This window comes from Gorilla gorilla, chromosome 18, assembly GCF_029281585.2.
Source record: "Gorilla gorilla gorilla isolate KB3781 chromosome 18, NHGRI_mGorGor1-v2.1_pri, whole genome shotgun sequence".
Lineage (NCBI taxonomy): Eukaryota > Metazoa > Chordata > Mammalia > Primates > Hominidae > Gorilla > Gorilla gorilla.
Window position 1 is genome coordinate 14,405,722 of NC_073242.2, and position 17,878 is coordinate 14,423,599.

Here is a 17,878-nt window from a genome sequence, read left to right on the forward strand (position 1 = left end):
CACTGCATATGACGCAGCTGGGTCAAATCAAAAAGCCCTTGAAGAGTCCTTGAATCACCCAGTAAGACAGAATTTGGGGTCTGTGTAAATTCCCTGTGTGGTAATATGTGCACAGTATATCCAGTAATGTCCAGTGTCATGCAAACCAATTTTCAGGTTTTTTAATTATATAAAAAAGAAGGACAGATGTAAACTCTACGATCATCCTCATTGCCATGAGGTGCTTGCTCTGTTTGAGACACACAGGATCCGAGACCACGTGGGAGAAGAGTAAATTCCTGTTCTCCCTCCACTCTGGGGCATAAAAGTGGGTGGGTGGGAAACAAGAACAAATCCCCTTGTTCTTTCCCTCCCTTGTCTCTTCCCTCCCCGCCCTTCCCTAGGACCGTACATATGATCAGATTTGCACACGTTCAGTGTGAGGAAGGTGTGACCTCGCCCCCCCAGCCCCAGCTCCTCACGCCAAGAGCAATGAGGCTGCAAAGCCCAGGGCAGGCCCATTGCCCAGTCTGCTTCCTGTCTGGTCACGTGCCTGGCCACCCCAGGGAACAGGGGAAGCCCACCGAGACCCCGGGCCCCTGTGCCCCAAGAGCTGCATTTTTCAGAATTCCCCAGTTCCTCCTCACGGGTGCCATGATCCATTTCTCACCTAATGCTGGTGAATCTCCAGCCCCTTGAGGCCAGGCTTCTGAAAGTCACCTGGGCAGGCCTGCAAGGGGAAAAGTCAACCATGGTTTTCTGTCCTTACACGCGAGTGGGGCGATCCTGCTGATGGAAGGCCAGAGAAAACCCACAAAGTACAGAAAACCTGCGGAATTGGTTGCTTGATGTCTTGGCATAAAGCAGCGCTGTTCAAATTTAAGACGGTTCAACCCATTTCAGGATGAACCTGGTCAAATTTCAAAGACTTCTGTCTTTCACTTTTAGAAATATCTATTAAGTTAAAAAAAAAAACAAAACAAAAACAAGCTGGGCATGGTAGCTCCCGCCTGTAATCCCAGCACTTTGGGAGGCCAAGGCTGGCGGATCACTTGAGGCAAGGAGTTCGAGACCAGCCTGGTCAATATGGAGAGACCCCATCTCTACTATAAATACAAAAATTAGCCAGGCATGGTGTTACGCACCTGTAATCCCAGCTACTTGGGAGGCTGAGGCAGGAGAATCACTTGAACCCAGAGCCGGAGGTTGCAGTGAGCCAAGACATGCCATTGCACTCCAGCCTGGGAGCAGAGTGAGACTCCCATCACAAAAAAAAAAAAAAAAAAACAACTGAAAAACCGTTTGTGACTCTTTCCTTAATTCTATAGTTTTAAAAATCACTGAAAACTAACAATCGCAGTCACAAAAGGACAAAAATTATAATTGCATTTATAGGAGGTCCCTAGGGCTGTCAAACCAATAGACACAGAAAGCAGAATGCTGGTTGCTAGGGCTAGGAGGCGAGGAGGAGGGGGAGTTAATGTTTTGTGGGTACTGAGCTTAAGTTTTGCAAGATGAAAGCACTTCTGGAGCTGGGTGGGGTGAAGGTTGCACAATAAAGTGGTTATACGTAATGCCACAGAACTATACATTTTAAAATGGTTACAATGGTACATTTTATGTAAATCTTACAATTAAAAAACAAAACTGCCAGGCACGGTGGCTCACTCACGGCTGTAATCCCAGCACTTCGGGAGGCCAAGGCAGGCGGGCTGCTTGAGCTCAGGAGTTCTAGAGCAGCCTGGGCAACATGGCAAAACTTCGTCTCTACAAAAAAAAAGGCCAGGCATGGTGGTACACACCTGTAGTCCCAACTGCGCCAGAGGCTGAGGTGGGAGGATCGCTTGAGCCCAAGAGATGGAGGTTGCAGTAGGCCGCGATCACACCATTGCACTCTAGCCTGGGTGACAGAGCGAGATCCTGTCTCCCAAAAAATAAATAAACAATAAAACATTGGCAGCCTGGCTGATATGTTACATTACAAACCGCAGTTGCCAGCAGGCCACCTTGACTTTGACTACCTGGAGAGGAGTGGTCCAGGAGTCAGACCTCAGTTACTCACCGTCTGGAATACTGTCTGGGACAGGAAACTGGCTGTGACCTTGCTAATGTCACTGTTGCCTCCCATCTTACAAAGGATGTAGCCATACAGGTTTGCAGCTTGGAGAGAGATCCCAGCAACCACCAGAGCCTGCACTCAGACAAAGAAAGCAAAGGTCACTTTTTTTTGAGATGGAGTTTCGCTCTGTCGCCCAGGCTGGAGTGCAGAGGCACGATCTCAGCTCACTGCAAGCTCCGCCTCCCGGGTTCACGCCATTCTCCTGCCTCAGCCTCCCGAGTAGCTGGGACTACAGGCATCCGCCACCAGGCCCGGCTAATTTTTTTGTATTTTTAGTAGAGACAGTGTTTCACCGTGTTAGCCAGGATGGTCTCGATCTCCTGACGCAAAGGTCACTTTCTAAGAGCATTTACAGAAATGCACCTCTGAAGCCACGTAGAAATGCTCTAGCCTGCACCTAAGAATAGTAACAGCCAACATTTACTGAGCATTTGCAAATACCCACGGACACCTCAGAATCATTACAACTGGAGAAGTTGCCACCATCATCATCCCATTTTACAAAGAGGAAACTGAGGCTCAGGAAGACGAAAGCTGCCCAAGGTCACAGAGCTGGAGCGTGGTCGAGCCGGGATCCAAATTCCAGGGCCCGCACTTTCATTAAATGACACTGTTGTTTTACTATCTACAAATATTTTGTTTTCTCTATTTATTGATTTTTTTTAAGACGGAGTCTCACTCTGTCACCCAGGCTGAAGTGCAGTGGCACGATCTTGGCTCACTGCAACCTCCGCCTCCTGGGTTCAAGCGATTCTCCTGCCTCAGCCTCCCAAGTAGCTGAGATTACAGGCATGTGCCACTACGCCCAGCTAATTTTGGTATCTATAGTACAGACAGGGTTTTGCCATGTTGGCCAGGCTGGTCTCAAACTCCTGACCTCAGGTGATTCACCTGCCACAGCCTCCCAAAGTGCTGGGATTACAGATGTGAGGTACTGTGCCAGCCTGTGTGAGTCCATTTATATGAAATGCCCAGAATAGGCAAATCCATAGAAACAGAAAAATTAATAGGTGCCAGGGCTTGGAGAAACAGAAGCACAGGGAAGCAATGTCAAAAGGGCGCAAGGCTTCTTCTTCAGGTGATGAAAATTTCCTAACATTGATGGTGGTTTTGGCTGTACAACTCTGTGACTGCACTAGAAGCCACTGAATTCCACACTTAGTATTTATTTTATTTTTTGGAGACAGGGTCTCACTCTAGCACCCAGGCTGGAGTGCAGTGGCACAATCTTGGCTCACTGCAACCTTTGCCTCCCGGGCTCAAGCGTGCACACCACCGTGCCTGGCTAATTTTTGCATTTTTTGCAGAGATGGGGTTTTGCTATGTTGCCCAGGCTGGTCTCGAACTCCTGAGCTCAAACAATCCTTCCGCCTTGGCCTCCCAAAGGCCTGGGATTACAGGTGTAAGCCACCATGCCAAGCCCCTAATTGTATACTTTAAATGGGTAAATTGTATGGAATGTGTATTATATCTCAATAAACTTGTTATAATTGATCAATCAATCAATAACAAATAACAACAAAAGCCTAGTGGTGCAAACACTTTTTTTGCAGAGACATCAAAGCAATGTGGAAGTCAAGATCTGGCCTTACCAGCCACTTTAGCTTCAAGGAAAATAAGGTGCTAAAAAAAAACACAATCCATATCATGGGGCAGATTATGAGGCCCAGCCAGAAGATTCGTGCTTCAGCTTCTGTGGCAGCAATGCTATTCGGAGAGACCTGTTAAAGGAAAGTAATTCAAATGTCAAAACAAGTGGAAATGGTTGCAAACGAGCGTGCTCGCATTTTCATTTATTTTATTTTGCAGATGCTTTTGTTGTTGTGGGATTTTTTGTTGTTGATGTTGTTTTGTTTTGTTTTGTTTTTGAGACAAAGTCTCATTGTGTCACCCAGGCTGGAGTGCAGTGGCGTGATCTTGGCTCACTGGAAACTCGGCCTCCTGGGTTCAAGTGATTCTCCTGCCTCAGCCTCCTGAGTAGCTGGGAATACAGGTGCCTGCCACCACACCCAGCTAATTTTTGTATTTTTAGTAGAGACAGGGTTTCACCATGTTGCCCAGGCTAGTCTCAAACTCCTGACCTCAAGTGATCCACCCACCTCCACCTCCCAAAGTGCTGGGAATGCAGGCGTGAGCCACCGTGGCCGGTCTATTTTGGAGACACTTTTGCCACACCCATGTTTCACCAGAGCACCTTGGCAGTGGTGGCTTTTGTGTAGGGCAGGAATCAGATATGCACAAAACTCCAAAGGAACCCACATAAACTTTCCACACCCATTATCCCCGCTCTGGTTAGTTCAGCTCGTCATGGAGAATACCTTCCTGGCTTCAAAGATCCAGTGGCTCTTCCCATCTTCATCTATCTGGTTCCACCATCGAAGGCCCACCAGGAGTCTTCCGGTTACATTCTGAGGACAACAGACAAAGGACTCTGAGCAGGTCACAGGCAAAGAGGCTTATTCACTGTATTGATAAATAAAAGTTCCTTGATTCATTTCAGACTTGTACTGGGAGCAGGAAGAAAAAAGGCCTTGAATTGTAGTAGATTCTCAGATGTCAAGACTTCTAGTTTTCAACTAAGCTCACTTTAAAAAGTTAACACACTCCCCCCACAAAACATATATAATTTATATGTTCATATTATATATGTTTTAAATATATGTATTAATTCATATACAAGTGATATGGTTTGGCTGTCTCCCCACCCAAACCTCATCTTGAATTGTCGCTTCCATAATTCCCACGTGTTGTGGGGGAGACCGGGTGGGAGATAATTGAATCATAGAGGCAGTTTCCCCCACACTGTTCTCATGGTAGTGAATAAGTGCCACAAGATCTGATGGTTTTTATAAGGGAAACCCCTCTTACTTGGCTTTCATTCTCTCTCTCTCTTTTTTTTTTTTTTTCTGAGACAGAGTTTGGCTCTTGTCACCCAGGCTGGAGTGCAATGGCACAACCTCGGCTCACTGCAACCTCCGCCTCCCGGGTTCAAGTGATTCTTCTGCCTCAGCCTCCCAAGTAGCTGGGATTACAGGCACACACCACCGCGCCCAGCTAATTTTTGTATTTTTAGTAGAGACGGGGTTTCTCCATTCCCCTTACTTTTAAGTGACACTGCTCAGCACTCTTAAGCATGTCTCAGGAGTCTAAACCAAAGTACCTCTTGGTACCATGCACACAGGGGACAAGCCTCGTGTTTCGGAAGAGATGACATCACACGAAAGGGCCTCACCTTCACAGACCAGAAGTCCAGGGACAGGAGGAGCAGCACCGTGACAAAACAGCCCACAAAGCTCTTGCTGAACCAGTCGCAGCTCACGTAGGTGACGATGGCACTCACTCGGAAAAACAGGTGGAAAAAGGTGGCCAAGGGGTGTCTAGGAAAGGACCCAGAAGGCGCCCTCACTCCAAGAGCCAAGCGGATGGTCACTGAACTCCCTCTACCACTTCAGACTTTGCTGGGGGTGTTAGCGTGGCTCAATGGAATGTTCTCCCTGGTGCATATGACGCAGAAACTCAGGCTGTAGCCCTGGGGACACATCGTTAGGTCAGCAGTCCCCAAACAGTCATGCTGACACTGTTTTTTTTCCTCCCCTTCGAAGAATCCAGTACTTTCCCACCACTTGACTCCAAATATCACTTGCCCTCTTCGAAACACGGTCATCTTTGAAGTGAAACGTGACAGCAGTCACTGCCTTCCCGCCTAGCAGAGATGACGGCCAGTTCCCTAAAGGTAAAGGTTGGGTTTTTCCACCAGTCACTGAGCTGCAAGCTCACATGCAGCCCACGGGGTAGGTGTCTCATGTCATCGGGGAATGCGTGTTCCTGGACAGAGGGAAACATGTGACCTGTGAATGGCAGATCTAACTCATCATACTTGCTCAGTGGTGAATGGCACGTGAATCCTGGCATTTAATCTAGGGGAAGGTGGTTCTTGTTCACTGTGCCTTTAGACACAAACCTGGCCAGAAAGAAGAGAGGGAGCCAAGGGGAACATGCTCATCCTATGTAAACTGCTTTTCTTTTTTTTTTTTTTTTTGAGATGGAGTCTTGCTCTGTCCCCTAGGCTGGAGTGCAGTGGCGTGATCTCGGTTCACAGCAATCTCCACCTCCCGGGTTCAAGCAATTCTCCTGCCTCAGCCTCCCAAGTAGCTGAGATTACAGGCGCCTGCCACCACGCCCAGCTAATTTTTGTACTTTGAGTAGAAACAGGATTTCAACATGTTGGCCAGGCTGGTTTTGAACTCCTGACCTCAGGTGATCTGTCCACTTTGGCTTCCCAAAGTGCCGGGATTACAGGCATAAGCAACCACGCCTGGCCTTATTTTTATTATTATTATTATTATTATTTTAATGTAAGTCTGATATAGGCCAGGCACGGTGGCTCACACCTGTAATGCCAGCACATTGGGAGGCCGAGGCGGGTGGATCACCTGAGGTCAGGAGTTCAAGACCAGCCTGGCCAACATGGTGAAACCCCATTTCTACTCAAAATACAAAAATTAGCTGGGCATGGTGGCAGCTGCCTGTAACCCCAGGTACTGGGAAGGCTGAGGCAGGAGAATCACTAGAACCTGGGAGGCGGAGGTTGCAGTGAGCCAAGATCACACCACTGCACTGCAGCCTGGGTGAGAAAGTTAGACTCCAACTCAAAAAACAAAAAAAAAAAATAAAAACAAGAAAAGAAAGGTTACCAAATTGTATAGAGCAGGTGATGGCAGTGGGTGATGTGGGCCAGACTGAAGACGCTTGTGGGTTTCTGTTTCTTTCTGTGGTTTCCCAGTTTAAATAGAGCACACAGGTAGAGAACGATACTCAACTATGATCAGGAAATCAATGGCACGAGCCCAGCTGTTATACCAGAAAGGGTTTCAGATCCAGACCCCAAGAGAGGGTTCTTGGATCTCACCCAAGAAAGAATTCAGGGCAAGTCCATTGAGTAAAGTGAAAGCAAGTTTATTTGGAAAGTAAAGGAATAAAGAATGGCTAGTCTATAGATAGAGCAGTCCTAAGGGCTGCTGGTTGCCCATTTTTATGGCTATTTCTTGATGATATGCTAAAGAAGGGGTGGATTATTCATGCCTCCCCTTTTTAGACCATATAGGGCAACTTCCAGACGTTGCCATGACATCTGTGAACTGTCATGGTGCTGGTGGGAGTGTAGCAGTGGGGACGACCAGAGGTCACTCTCATGGCCATCTTGGTTTTGGTGGGATTCAGCTAGCTTTTTAACTGCAACCTGTTCTATCAGCAAGGTCTTTATGACCTGTATCCTGTGCGACCTCATATCTCATCCTGTGACTTAGAATGCCTTAACCGTCTGGGAATGCAGCCCAGTAGGTCTCAGCCTCATTTTACCCAGCCCCTATTCAAGATGGAGTTGCTCTGGTTCACACGCCTCTGATACAGTGATGGATGAGAATGAAACCCGCACCTCAGGGCAGGGGAGGAAAAGGGAGGGATGAAAGGGACTCTTCCCAGCACCAGGCAGCTGTGCAAACCAGACCCAGTACTGCCAGAGCCAAGATTTTCATGAGAAGTCAGAAATCCAGACTTGCAATGGGAAATCGGATTTTAAATGATGGCCACTAATTCTTTTACTGAAATATCACAGTCTATGTTTCTCACTGGCCTGCGAGCAGTGAGCTTGCAACCTCTGGATTAGAGTTACAAAATGTTGTGGGCTTTGGAAAATGAGAGGCAGAATGGGGTGGTCACAGAGGTCCACACAGAACTGCAGGGGAAAGAGCCTGCTCATTCTCCCCAAGAAGAAATGGAGTCCGAGTCAACAAACCACAGGCGCCTATAAAACTGTGGGGTTTCCGACTCCCAGGGGAATGTTAAGATTCAGAAGCAGACTTCACAGTGACTTTTTGCATAGCAAAGCACCAACTATTCACCAGGATGGGTCTCATCTGAGCCTCTCAGGCTCTTGGCTCTCCTGGTGACCTGAATGAAAACCAACCCAGGAAGTGCACCCGGCTTTTAAGAATTAGACAGGATCAAGCCGGGCATGGTGGCTCACACCTGTAATCCCAGCATTTTGGGAGGCTGAGGCAGGCGGATCACGAGGTCAAGAGATTGAGACCATCCCTGGCCAACATGGTGAAACCCCGTCTCTACTAAAAATGCAAAAATTAGCTGAGCGTGGTGGTGGGCGCCTGTAGTCCCAGCTACTCGGGACGCTGAGGCAGGAGAATTGCTTGAATCTGGGAGGCGGAGGTTGCAGTGAGTTGAGATCGTACTACTGCACTCCGGCCTGGTGACAGAGCGAGACTCCGTCTCAAAAAAAATAAAAATAAAAGAAGAATTAGACAGGATCACCAGGCGTGGTGGCTCACACCTGTAATCCTAGCTCTTTGGGAGGCCGAGGCAGGCAGATCAGTTGAAGTCAGGAATTCAAGACCAGCGTGGCCAACATGGTAAAACTCCATCTTTACTAAAAATACAAAAATTAGCCAGTTGTGGTGGCAGGTGCCTGTAATCCCAGCTACTCAGGAGGCTGAGGCAGGAGGATCGCTTGAACCTGGGAGGTGGAGGTTGCAGTGAGTCGAGATGATGCCACTGCACTCCAGCTTGGGCAACAGAGCAAATCGCTGTCTCAAAGAAGAATGAGACAGGATCACATAGAACTTAAAAACTTCCTGGAGTGTTCCAGAAGGTAAGACTCTTGGGTGTCTCTTTTTGCTGTAAACCTTATTGAGAATTTCCTAACTGAATAAAATTCTGTCCCTTGCCCCTGGAGATAAATAAATGCTCTTTCAATAACTGAAAGTTCTTTGAGGGCATAGACCATGTTTAACACATTTTTATATCCCCAAAAGCACCCAGTATTTAAGATTCTCGGCAAACATATTTGTTATGTTGAACCTTGTAATCGAGTCAGTTAGAATCACTGGAAACATCTGTCGTCTTTGTAGAACAATACAAATGTAAAAAAAAAAAGATACAGGGTCGGGCGCGGTGGCCCATGCCTATAATCCCAGCACTTTGGGAGGCTGAGGCGGCTGGATCACTTGAAGTCAGGAGTTCGAGACCAGCCTGGCCAACATGGTGAAACCCTATCTCTACTAAAACTACAAAAATTAGCCAGGCCTGATGGCAGGCGCCTGTAATCCCAGCTACTTGGGAGGCTGAGGCAGGAGAATTGCTTGAACCTGGGAGGCAGAGGTTGCAGTGAGCTGAGATTGCACCACTGCACTACGGAACAAGACTCCATCTCAAAACAACAAAATATATAGATCTCAAAAAAATGTCAGAGTGTGAGCCAAGTGTGCGCTGACCCATGGTAAAATGTGGAAGTAAATGCATTCGAATAAATCCCCTGCCCACCTGCTTCTTTTCTTTTTTCTTTTTGGCTGTGGCTCTCCTAAAATAAAATGCAGAAAAATTTCCAGTTGTTGATAGCTTCCACTTAGCTGGGCCCTGATTAACTCAATGGAAAGTGGTGTTACTCAAACACAGTTCAAAGCCCAAAGCAAGTAGAAGAGGACGCCTGTTGCCCTTTTAAATGTTGCTTTAATCCTATTTCATGCAGGTTGCTCCATCAGCATCCTCCAAGTCCTCATTCAGTCCCTATCTGGAGTTTGCCCAGCCTGTGCCTCTAGCTAATACTATGTGATCTCAGACCAGTTTTCCAGTTTTGAGAGTTTTGAGAGTCATAGTTTAAGTCCTGTCCACTCGTCTCTGGCATCGGGTCCTCCATCCTCCTGCTCCCCGGCAACATGGAGCATACACACACACACCACCAATCACCTCCGGTTCCCAATGCCATTGCTCTCCAACTCCGCCCTCCCAGGCACCAACCTGGGAGGTTGCCCCTTGAGAGGCAAACAGCACAGTGGGCATGGCACCAGCTGCGTGTGTTCCCGGACCAACTGAGAATAAGGCGGCATATTCTTGTGGCCCAAAAACGAGATGCAGATGAACTGGGAGAGGAAGTTTTTATTTCTGTAGCCAGTTACAGGGAGAAGACCTAGAAAATATCGCCAGGCCAACTTAAAATTACCAAGTTTTCCAGAGCTTATATACCTTCTGAGCTATATGTCATGGATAAGTTTGCATTCATCTAAAATAAGTGATTGGCCGGGGGTGGTGGCTCACGCCTGTAATCCCCAGCCCTTTGGGAAGCTGAGGCGGGCAGATCACTTGAAGTCAGGAGATCGAGACCAGCCTGGCCAACATGGCAAAACTCCGGCTCTAATAAAAATACAAAAATTAGCAGGTGTGGTGGTGCACGCCTATAATTCCAGCTACTCGGGAAGCTGAGGCAGGGGAATTGCTTGAACCCAGGAGGCAAAGTTTGCAGTGAGCCAAGATCGTGCCACTGGACTCCAGCCTGGGCGACAGAGTGAGACTCCATCTCAAAATGAATGAATGAATGAATGAATGAATGAATGAATGAATGAATAAAATAAAATAAAGATTAACTTCTTTTAGTCTATAACTAATATCTGAGTCCTGAAGACCTTCCTCTGGAGCCTCAGTAAATTTACTTAATGTAAATGGGTCCAGGTGCTGGGGTGATTACCCTTATCTTGTCTCCTGCTAAATCATGGAGGTTTGGGGAGTCTCTTCAGACCCCCAGTAAACTTGTTTGTGGAGGCCTGGGGAGTTTCTTTGGACCTCCCAATAAACTTATTTCATCCTAAATGGGTCCTTTGTTATCTTGTCATACTTCAAGGACCAGGAAAGACCTGGGCACAACTCTGGGTAGGCTTTTGTCACATTCCAGCCTTTGTATAAGGGCACTGGCTCTCTCAGCTTTTAATATTTAACTTCACCACTCATTCGGTGCTGAACAGCTGTTATGGAGGCCTATGTTAGTGAGAACTGGCCGGCCACCCATGGGCTTGGGCGCTAGACCACCAGCATTCCAATCCTGGCTCTAATCTGAGTAGCTCTGTGGTCTTGCCTAAGCTACTTAACTCTGTGATCCCTCCATCTCCTCTTCTGCAAAATGGGAATGCCAACAGGATCCACTTCCTAAGATACTGAAAACATCGGGTGAGGGTGGTACATATAAAGTGCCTGAAACACACACCACGCTCAAAAATAGGTGACAGCCATTACCATCTCAGTCCTCCGTGTCATTCGAAACAACAGTTCCACCACCAAGAGCCAAACTGTGAAATTCCCCCTCTGACCACAACTTTCTCTCACTCCTGAGGGGACTACTTTTTGTCTTTGCAGGATCTCCCAAGACTCCTGGGCCCCTCACATTCCCCCAGATGAACCTTCATCATGTTCAACTTGAACAGGTGCTATTTCCATACAGTATCCAACATCCCCAACCCCGGCCACATAGAAACCCATTGTTTCAAGAAGAGGAGACTCGGTGCTAACGCCTATAATCCCAGCACTTTGGGAGGCAGAGGTGGGTAGATCACTTGAGGTCAGGAGTTCAAGACCAGCCTGGACAACATGATGAAACCCCATCTCTACTAAAAATACAAAAATTAGCCGGGTATGGTGGCAGATGCCTGTAGTCCCAGCTGCTCAGGAGGCTGAGACAGGAGGATCGCTTGAACCTGGGAAGTGGAGGTTGCAGTGAGCCAAAATCACATCACTGCACTCCAGCCTGGGTGACAGAGTGAAACTCCATCTCAAAAAAAAAAAAGAAAAACGAAGAGGTGAGAAAATGACACAGTGATGAAAGGGGGAAAGGGATTACTCTAGTAAAGTGTTGTCAAGGCAGGGAGAGTCCTGATGGGGGCTTCTGTTCAACTTTCCTCTCTTTCTAGATCCACTTATGCAGCTCTGGGCCCTTGTCACCCATTGTCTTCCTCCCCGGAGGGAAGCACAGTAGATTCTCAACCTGGAATGTGCGTGAAAGCCACCTGAGGAGGTCTCACGTTGTGCACAGGACACAAGGATTCAGATTTCAGGTGGGACCTGGACACATGAATTTCACAAAGAAAAAGCACAGCTCTACACGGGTTCAGCAAACTACAACCTAAGGGCCAAATCTGGCCATGGCCTGCTTTTGTAAATGAAGTGTGGAGTCTTAATTAGGGAAAGTCAGGTTGGCAGAAATGAGGGAAAACAAAAAGAAAAGGCAGATAAGCTATAAATCTCCCTCTGTTCATGGTCCAGAACACACAGCCCTCCTTCACAACTAACACAATCTTTTTTTTTTTTTTTTTTTTTTGAGACAGAGTCTCACTCCGTTGCCCAGGCTGGAGTGCAGTGGTATGATCTCAGCTCACTGCAGCCTCCGCCTCCCGGGTTCAAGCGATTCTCCTGCCTCAACCTCCTGAGTAGCTGGAATTGCAGGTGCATGCCACCACACCTGGCTAATTTTTGTATTTTTAGTAGAGACGGGGTTTTACCATGTTGGCCGGGCTGGTCTCGAACTCCTGACCTCAGGTGATCCACCTGCCTCAGTCTCCCAAAGTGCCAGGATTATAGGTGTGAGCTACCGTACCTGGCCAAATAACACAACCTTCCCGCACCCAGCTGTCATCAGACCCTCAGCTGATACAAAAATCACAAGTGAACTCACTGCAACCCTGGCATTATCAGTACTTCCCAAAGCCCTCTTCAGCACACAGCACAAGCACTATCCTAGAAAATCCCCAGGAAGCCTTTGTTTCCTGGCATTCAGCTCCTCTCTTGCTGGCCTGCCCCTTGCTCCTTTGAAATGTACTTCCACACTTTCTCTTTACCTATAACTGTCTTGGTAAATTCTTCTTAAACCTGTGCCACCAGCCCCAGGTAGTTGCTGCTCACCTGTGTCATAAAGTTTTGTTGGTTTTGTTTTCGTTTTTGTTTGTTTTGTTTGTTTTTAAGACAGGGTCTCACTCTGTCTCCCAGGCTGGAGTGCAGTGGCGTGATCAAGGCTCACTGCAGCCTCGACCTCCCAGGCTCAAGCACTCCTCCCATGTCAGCCTTCCAAGTAGCTGTGAATACAGGCAGACACCACCACACCTGGCTAATTTTTAAAATTTTTTGTAGAGATGGGATCTCACTATTTTGCCCATGCTGGTCTCAAATTCCTGGGCTCAAGCTATCCTCCCATCTTAGCCTCTCAAAGTGCTACAATTACAGGTGTGAGCCACTGTGCACAGCCTGTAAATCAAGTTTTATTGGAACACAGTCACACCCACTCATTCGCTGGAATACCAAGCCCAAAATACCCAGAGAGTGTGCCAACCCCTGCTCCAGACCAGCAAGAACAACTTGGTGATGACATTAGGCTCCCTTCAAAACAACCCAAAATGAAGCAAACTGCCCCTACCTGCTCCCCAAACCCACACTCCAAAAAAATCTACTTTCAAAAGCTGTTGGGTGGTTGCTGCCTAACTGGCACAATCCCAAGGGGTTGTGTTCTTTCTTGGAGTGGGTGAGGGGGGTAGTGATTGGGAAGGGATATGAGGGAGACTTCTGGATGCTGGGATGTTCTGTATCTTTATCTAATGACTACATGTGTGTAAAAATTCACTGAACCATACGAATCTCCTGTTGGAAGCCGCTGACCAAAGCCAACCTTTGCAAGTCACTCCAAACATTTTACATGTGATACAATCCAGCAACCACAATCCCCATGGTTTACCAAGTGAGCTGAAAACTTAACGTCTGCACAAAAAGCAACACACAAATATTTATAGCAGCTTCATTCATAATTACCAAAACTCAGAAGCAACTAAGATGTCCTTTAATTGGCCAGGTATGGTGGCTCATACCTGTAATCGCAGCATTTTGGGAGGCTGAGGTAGGTGGATCACTTGAGACCAAGAGTTCGAGACCAGCCTGGCCAACATGGTGAAAACCCATCTCTACTAAAAATACAAAATTTAGCCGGGCGTGGTGGCGCGTACCTGTAGTCCCAGCTGCCAGAGAGGCTGAGGCATGAGAATCACTTGAACCCAAGAAGCGGAGGTTGCAGTGAGCCAAGATCGCACCACTGCACTCCAGCCTGGGTGACAGAGTGAGACTCTGTCTCAAAAAACAAACAAATAAAATGTCCTTCAATAGCAGAATGGATAAACCATGGTACATCCAGACAACAGAATGTTATTCAGTGCTAAAAAGAAATGAGCTATCAGACCTCAAAAAGGCATACAGGAACCTTAAATGTGTATTGCTTAGTGAAAGAGGTTAATCTGAAAAGGCTGTGTATGGACAACTTCCACTATACAACGTTCTGGAAAAGGCAAAACTCTAGAGACAGTAAAAAGATCAGTGGTTGCCAGGAGTTCCAGAGGGTGGGGAGGGATGCATAGGTGGAGCAGAGGGGACTTTTAGAGCTGGGAAACTACTCTGTATGATGTTGTGATGGAGGACTTTTGACATTACACATTTGCCAAAACTCATAGAATGGGCTAGGCGTGGTGGCTCATGCCTGCCTACAATCCCAGCACTTTGGGAGGCCTAAGGGGCAGATAGCTTGAGCCCAGGAGTTCAAGACCAGCCTGGCCAACATGGTGAAACCCTGTCTCTACTAAAAATACAAACATTAGCCAGGTGGTGCACACCTGTAATCCCAGCTACTAGGGAGGATGAGGAAGGAGAATTGCCTGAACCCAGGAGGCGGAGGTTGCAGTGAGCCGAGATCTCACCACTGCACTCCCACCTAGGTGACAGAGCAAGATTCTGTCTCAAAAAAAAGAAAAAATACCAACCTGGGCAACATGGTAATACCCAATCTCTACAAAAAAAAGAAAAAAAAAAAAGAAAGAAAATTAGCCAGGCATGGTGGCACACGCCTACAGTCTCAGCTACTTGGAGTGCTAAGGTGGGAGGATGGCTTGAGCCTGGAAGGCAGAGGTTGCAGTGATCCGAGATCACACCAATGCATTCCAGCCTGGGCAACAGAGCAAGACCTTGTCTCAAAAAAAAAAAAAAAAAGAAAAAAGAAAAAAGAAAGAAGAAAGAAAGAAAAAAAAAAACCTCATAAAATGTACAACACCAAGAGTAAACCCTGATATAAACTGTGGATTTTAGTTAATAATAATGTATTGGTTCATCAAGTGTAACACATATACCACACTAATGCAAGATGTTTAAAATGGAGAAATTGGGGGAGAAGGGGAGTATATAAAAATTATATGAACTTTCTCCTCAAACTTTGCTACAAAACTGAAACTGCGCTAAAAACAGAGCCAGGTCCAGGTGTGGTGGCTCACACCTGTAATCCCAGCACTTTGGGAGGCTGAGACAGGTGGATCACCTGAGGTCAGGAATTCAAGACCAGCCTGAGCAACATGGTGAAACCCCATCTCTAAAATACAAAAATTAGCTGAATGTGGTGGCGGGTGCCTGTAATCCCAGCTACCTGGGAAACTGAGGCAGGAGAATCCCTTGAATCCGGGAGGCGGTGGTTGCAGTGTGCTGAGATCACAACACTACACTCCAGCCTGGGTGACAAAGCGAGACTCCGTCTCAAAAAAAAAAAATAGAGCCAGGCCAGGCGTGGTGGCTCACACCTATAATCCCAGCACTTTGGGAGGTCAAGGCGGGTGGATCACCTGAGGTCAGGAGCTCAAGACCAGCCTGGCCAACATGGTGAAACCCCAGTCTCTACTAAAAATACAAAAATTAGCCAGGTTTGGTGGCGGAAGCCTGTAATCCCAGCTACTCGGGAGGCTGAGGCACGAGAATCGCTTGAACCGGGGAGGTGGAGGTTGCAGTGAGCAGAGATCGCACCACTGCACTCCAGCCTGGGTGACAGAGCAAGACTCCATCTCAAAAAAAAAAAGAGCCAGAATTTATAAAGGTGGGTGGACATAGGTACGAGGCTCTGTCTAGACAGAGTACACAGAGAAACTGGGAGGAGGCACAAACATCACTGTCCCACAACTTCTAAAGCAGGTCTGATTTGGGGGTGTAAACCCTGAATATCTGAGACAGGTCTCAGTTATTTTAGAAAGTTATTTTCCCAAGGTTGAGAACACAATCAGGAGATCCTGACAACATGTGTCCAAGGTGATCAGAGCACAGCTTGGTTTTGTACATTTCAGGGAGACAGGAGACAACAACCAACTTATGTAAGATGAACATTGGTTGGGTCTGGAAAGGCGGAACACCTTTCCAGACATCTGCTTCTCAGATCTATGTGATTGTACTCAATAAATAGTGTGGAGACCATAACTCTGAGCCCTTTGCAGCCTCTGATTTGCTCTGGCCCCCTGGCTCCCACATTTATGAACTCTTAACCTGTCTCTTCTCATTCCTTTGTCACCACCGGACTTTGGGTACCCTACAGGTGCTGCTGAGGCTGGTCCCCAACAGAGACCAGCCTGACCAACATGATGAAACCCCGTCTCTACTAAAAATACAAACAATTAGCTGGGAGGGGTCTTCCAGGGCATAGGTAGATTAGAGAAAAATGGTTGTGTTCTTTTAAGTTTCTGATGAGTGTCTCCAAAGGAGGCAATCAGATATGCATTTATCTCAGTGAGCAGGGGAGTGACTTTGAATAGAATGGGAGGCAGGTTGGCCTTAAGCATTTCCCAGTTTGACTTTTCCCTTTAGCTTAGAGATATGGGGGCCCCAAGATTTATTTTCCATCCACAGGGGAAGGTGAGCTCATCCTAATTTCGGCAGTGATCTAACAATGTCTTTAAAAGTTGTCCTGTGGCCAGGTGCAGTGGCTTAGGCCTGTAATCTCAGCACTTTGGGAGGCTGAGGCAGGAGGATCACTTGAGGCCAGGAGTTTGAGGCTGCACTGAGCTATGATCACACCACTGCACTGCAGCCTGGGGACAGAGGGAGAACTTGTCAAAAAAAAACAAAATACCCTTTACTTTGAAAACTGTACCCCTTTTTTTAAGCCCATCTCCGACTAGAATTCCTCATGAAACATCACATTTTAAATTCTGTGTCCTCTTTCAGACACTCTGGAGACCTTCCTGCTTCTCAGTATGGCAGGCCTGAAGAAAGGCATTCTCTTCCCTTCTTGGTTTGCTTTGCTCTGTGATGATGTCTAGAATTTGCTTAAAAATAACCTGAGTGTGCGGGGGTGGGAGGGGGTGAAGATGAAACAGGCCACATCCTGGTGATGACTGGGGATGGGCATTGGGAACGTCAGGTTCATTGTTCTCTGTTACTTTTACGTAAATTTGAATTTAAAAGTAGAAGAAGAAAGAAATCGGCAGAAGCAGCCCTGACTTTGCATTGAGGCCAGATGCCTTTTGGGATAAACCAAGCTCGTGGGCTGATATTCTGGGTACCTAGATGGCCCAGCTGTGGTCCAAAAAAAAAAAAAAAATTTAGACCTAAAAATCCCCCATTGAGTAATGGACTGTTACAGCTGGATACATGAAGAAAATTCCAGAAAGCAGGTCCTTTCTTCTGGGCTTACCAGTTCCTCTACAAAAAAAGAGGCCACCCCTCTCTGAAGTACAAATGCCCAACCCTCCCTGCCCCTGGCCAGTGTGGTGCAGGGAAAGCCAGAGGGTCCAGCCCCACGCTCCTGCTCCATGCTTTCTGGGTATGCAGTCCCGGACAAAGTACTAAACCCTTTTTGATACAGGAGTTAAGAAGAAATTATTTAGGCAGATAGTGAGGATATGAGAGTCCTCTGTAAGGTTTTCCTTTTAATGAAAAGCAGCCCCAAAATTATTTTCTTTCCTAACAAAGAGCAGCCTGTAAAATCCAGCTGCAGACAAGCAAGCTGGAAGCTTGCACAGGTGAAGGCCAACAGCTGTGCCAATGGGAAAAGGCTACCTGGGACTAGGTATGTTCAAAATAGCGGCTCCATCTTCCCTTCTCCTTTCCAGTCACGTGTACAGTAAGGGGCAGGCAACATGGGGCAGGCAACATGGCACCGGCCAAGTG

General features: G+C 47.2%; 1 protein-coding gene across 3 annotated transcripts in view; it reads right to left on the reverse strand.

The window, feature by feature from the left end:
* The window catches only part of TVP23A (trans-golgi network vesicle protein 23 homolog A), a 60,713-nt gene that overhangs the window by 11,420 nt on the left and 31,415 nt on the right, over nt 1-17,878 (reverse strand). For 2 of the 3 annotated variants that reach the window (XM_055365282.2, XM_031002954.3), the window contains exons 3-6: nt 5,331-5,475; nt 4,417-4,506; nt 3,691-3,819; nt 2,042-2,170 (exon numbers count right to left, since the gene is read on the reverse strand). In XM_055365282.2, the coding sequence (XP_055221257.2) occupies nt 2,042-2,170; nt 3,691-3,819; nt 4,417-4,506; nt 5,331-5,475 (493 nt within the window). Of the gene's footprint in view, nt 1-649; nt 710-2,041; nt 2,171-3,690; nt 3,820-4,416; nt 4,507-5,330; nt 5,476-17,878 lie in introns of all 3 variants that reach the window. The other variant, XM_031002953.3, reaches the window with a different exon arrangement.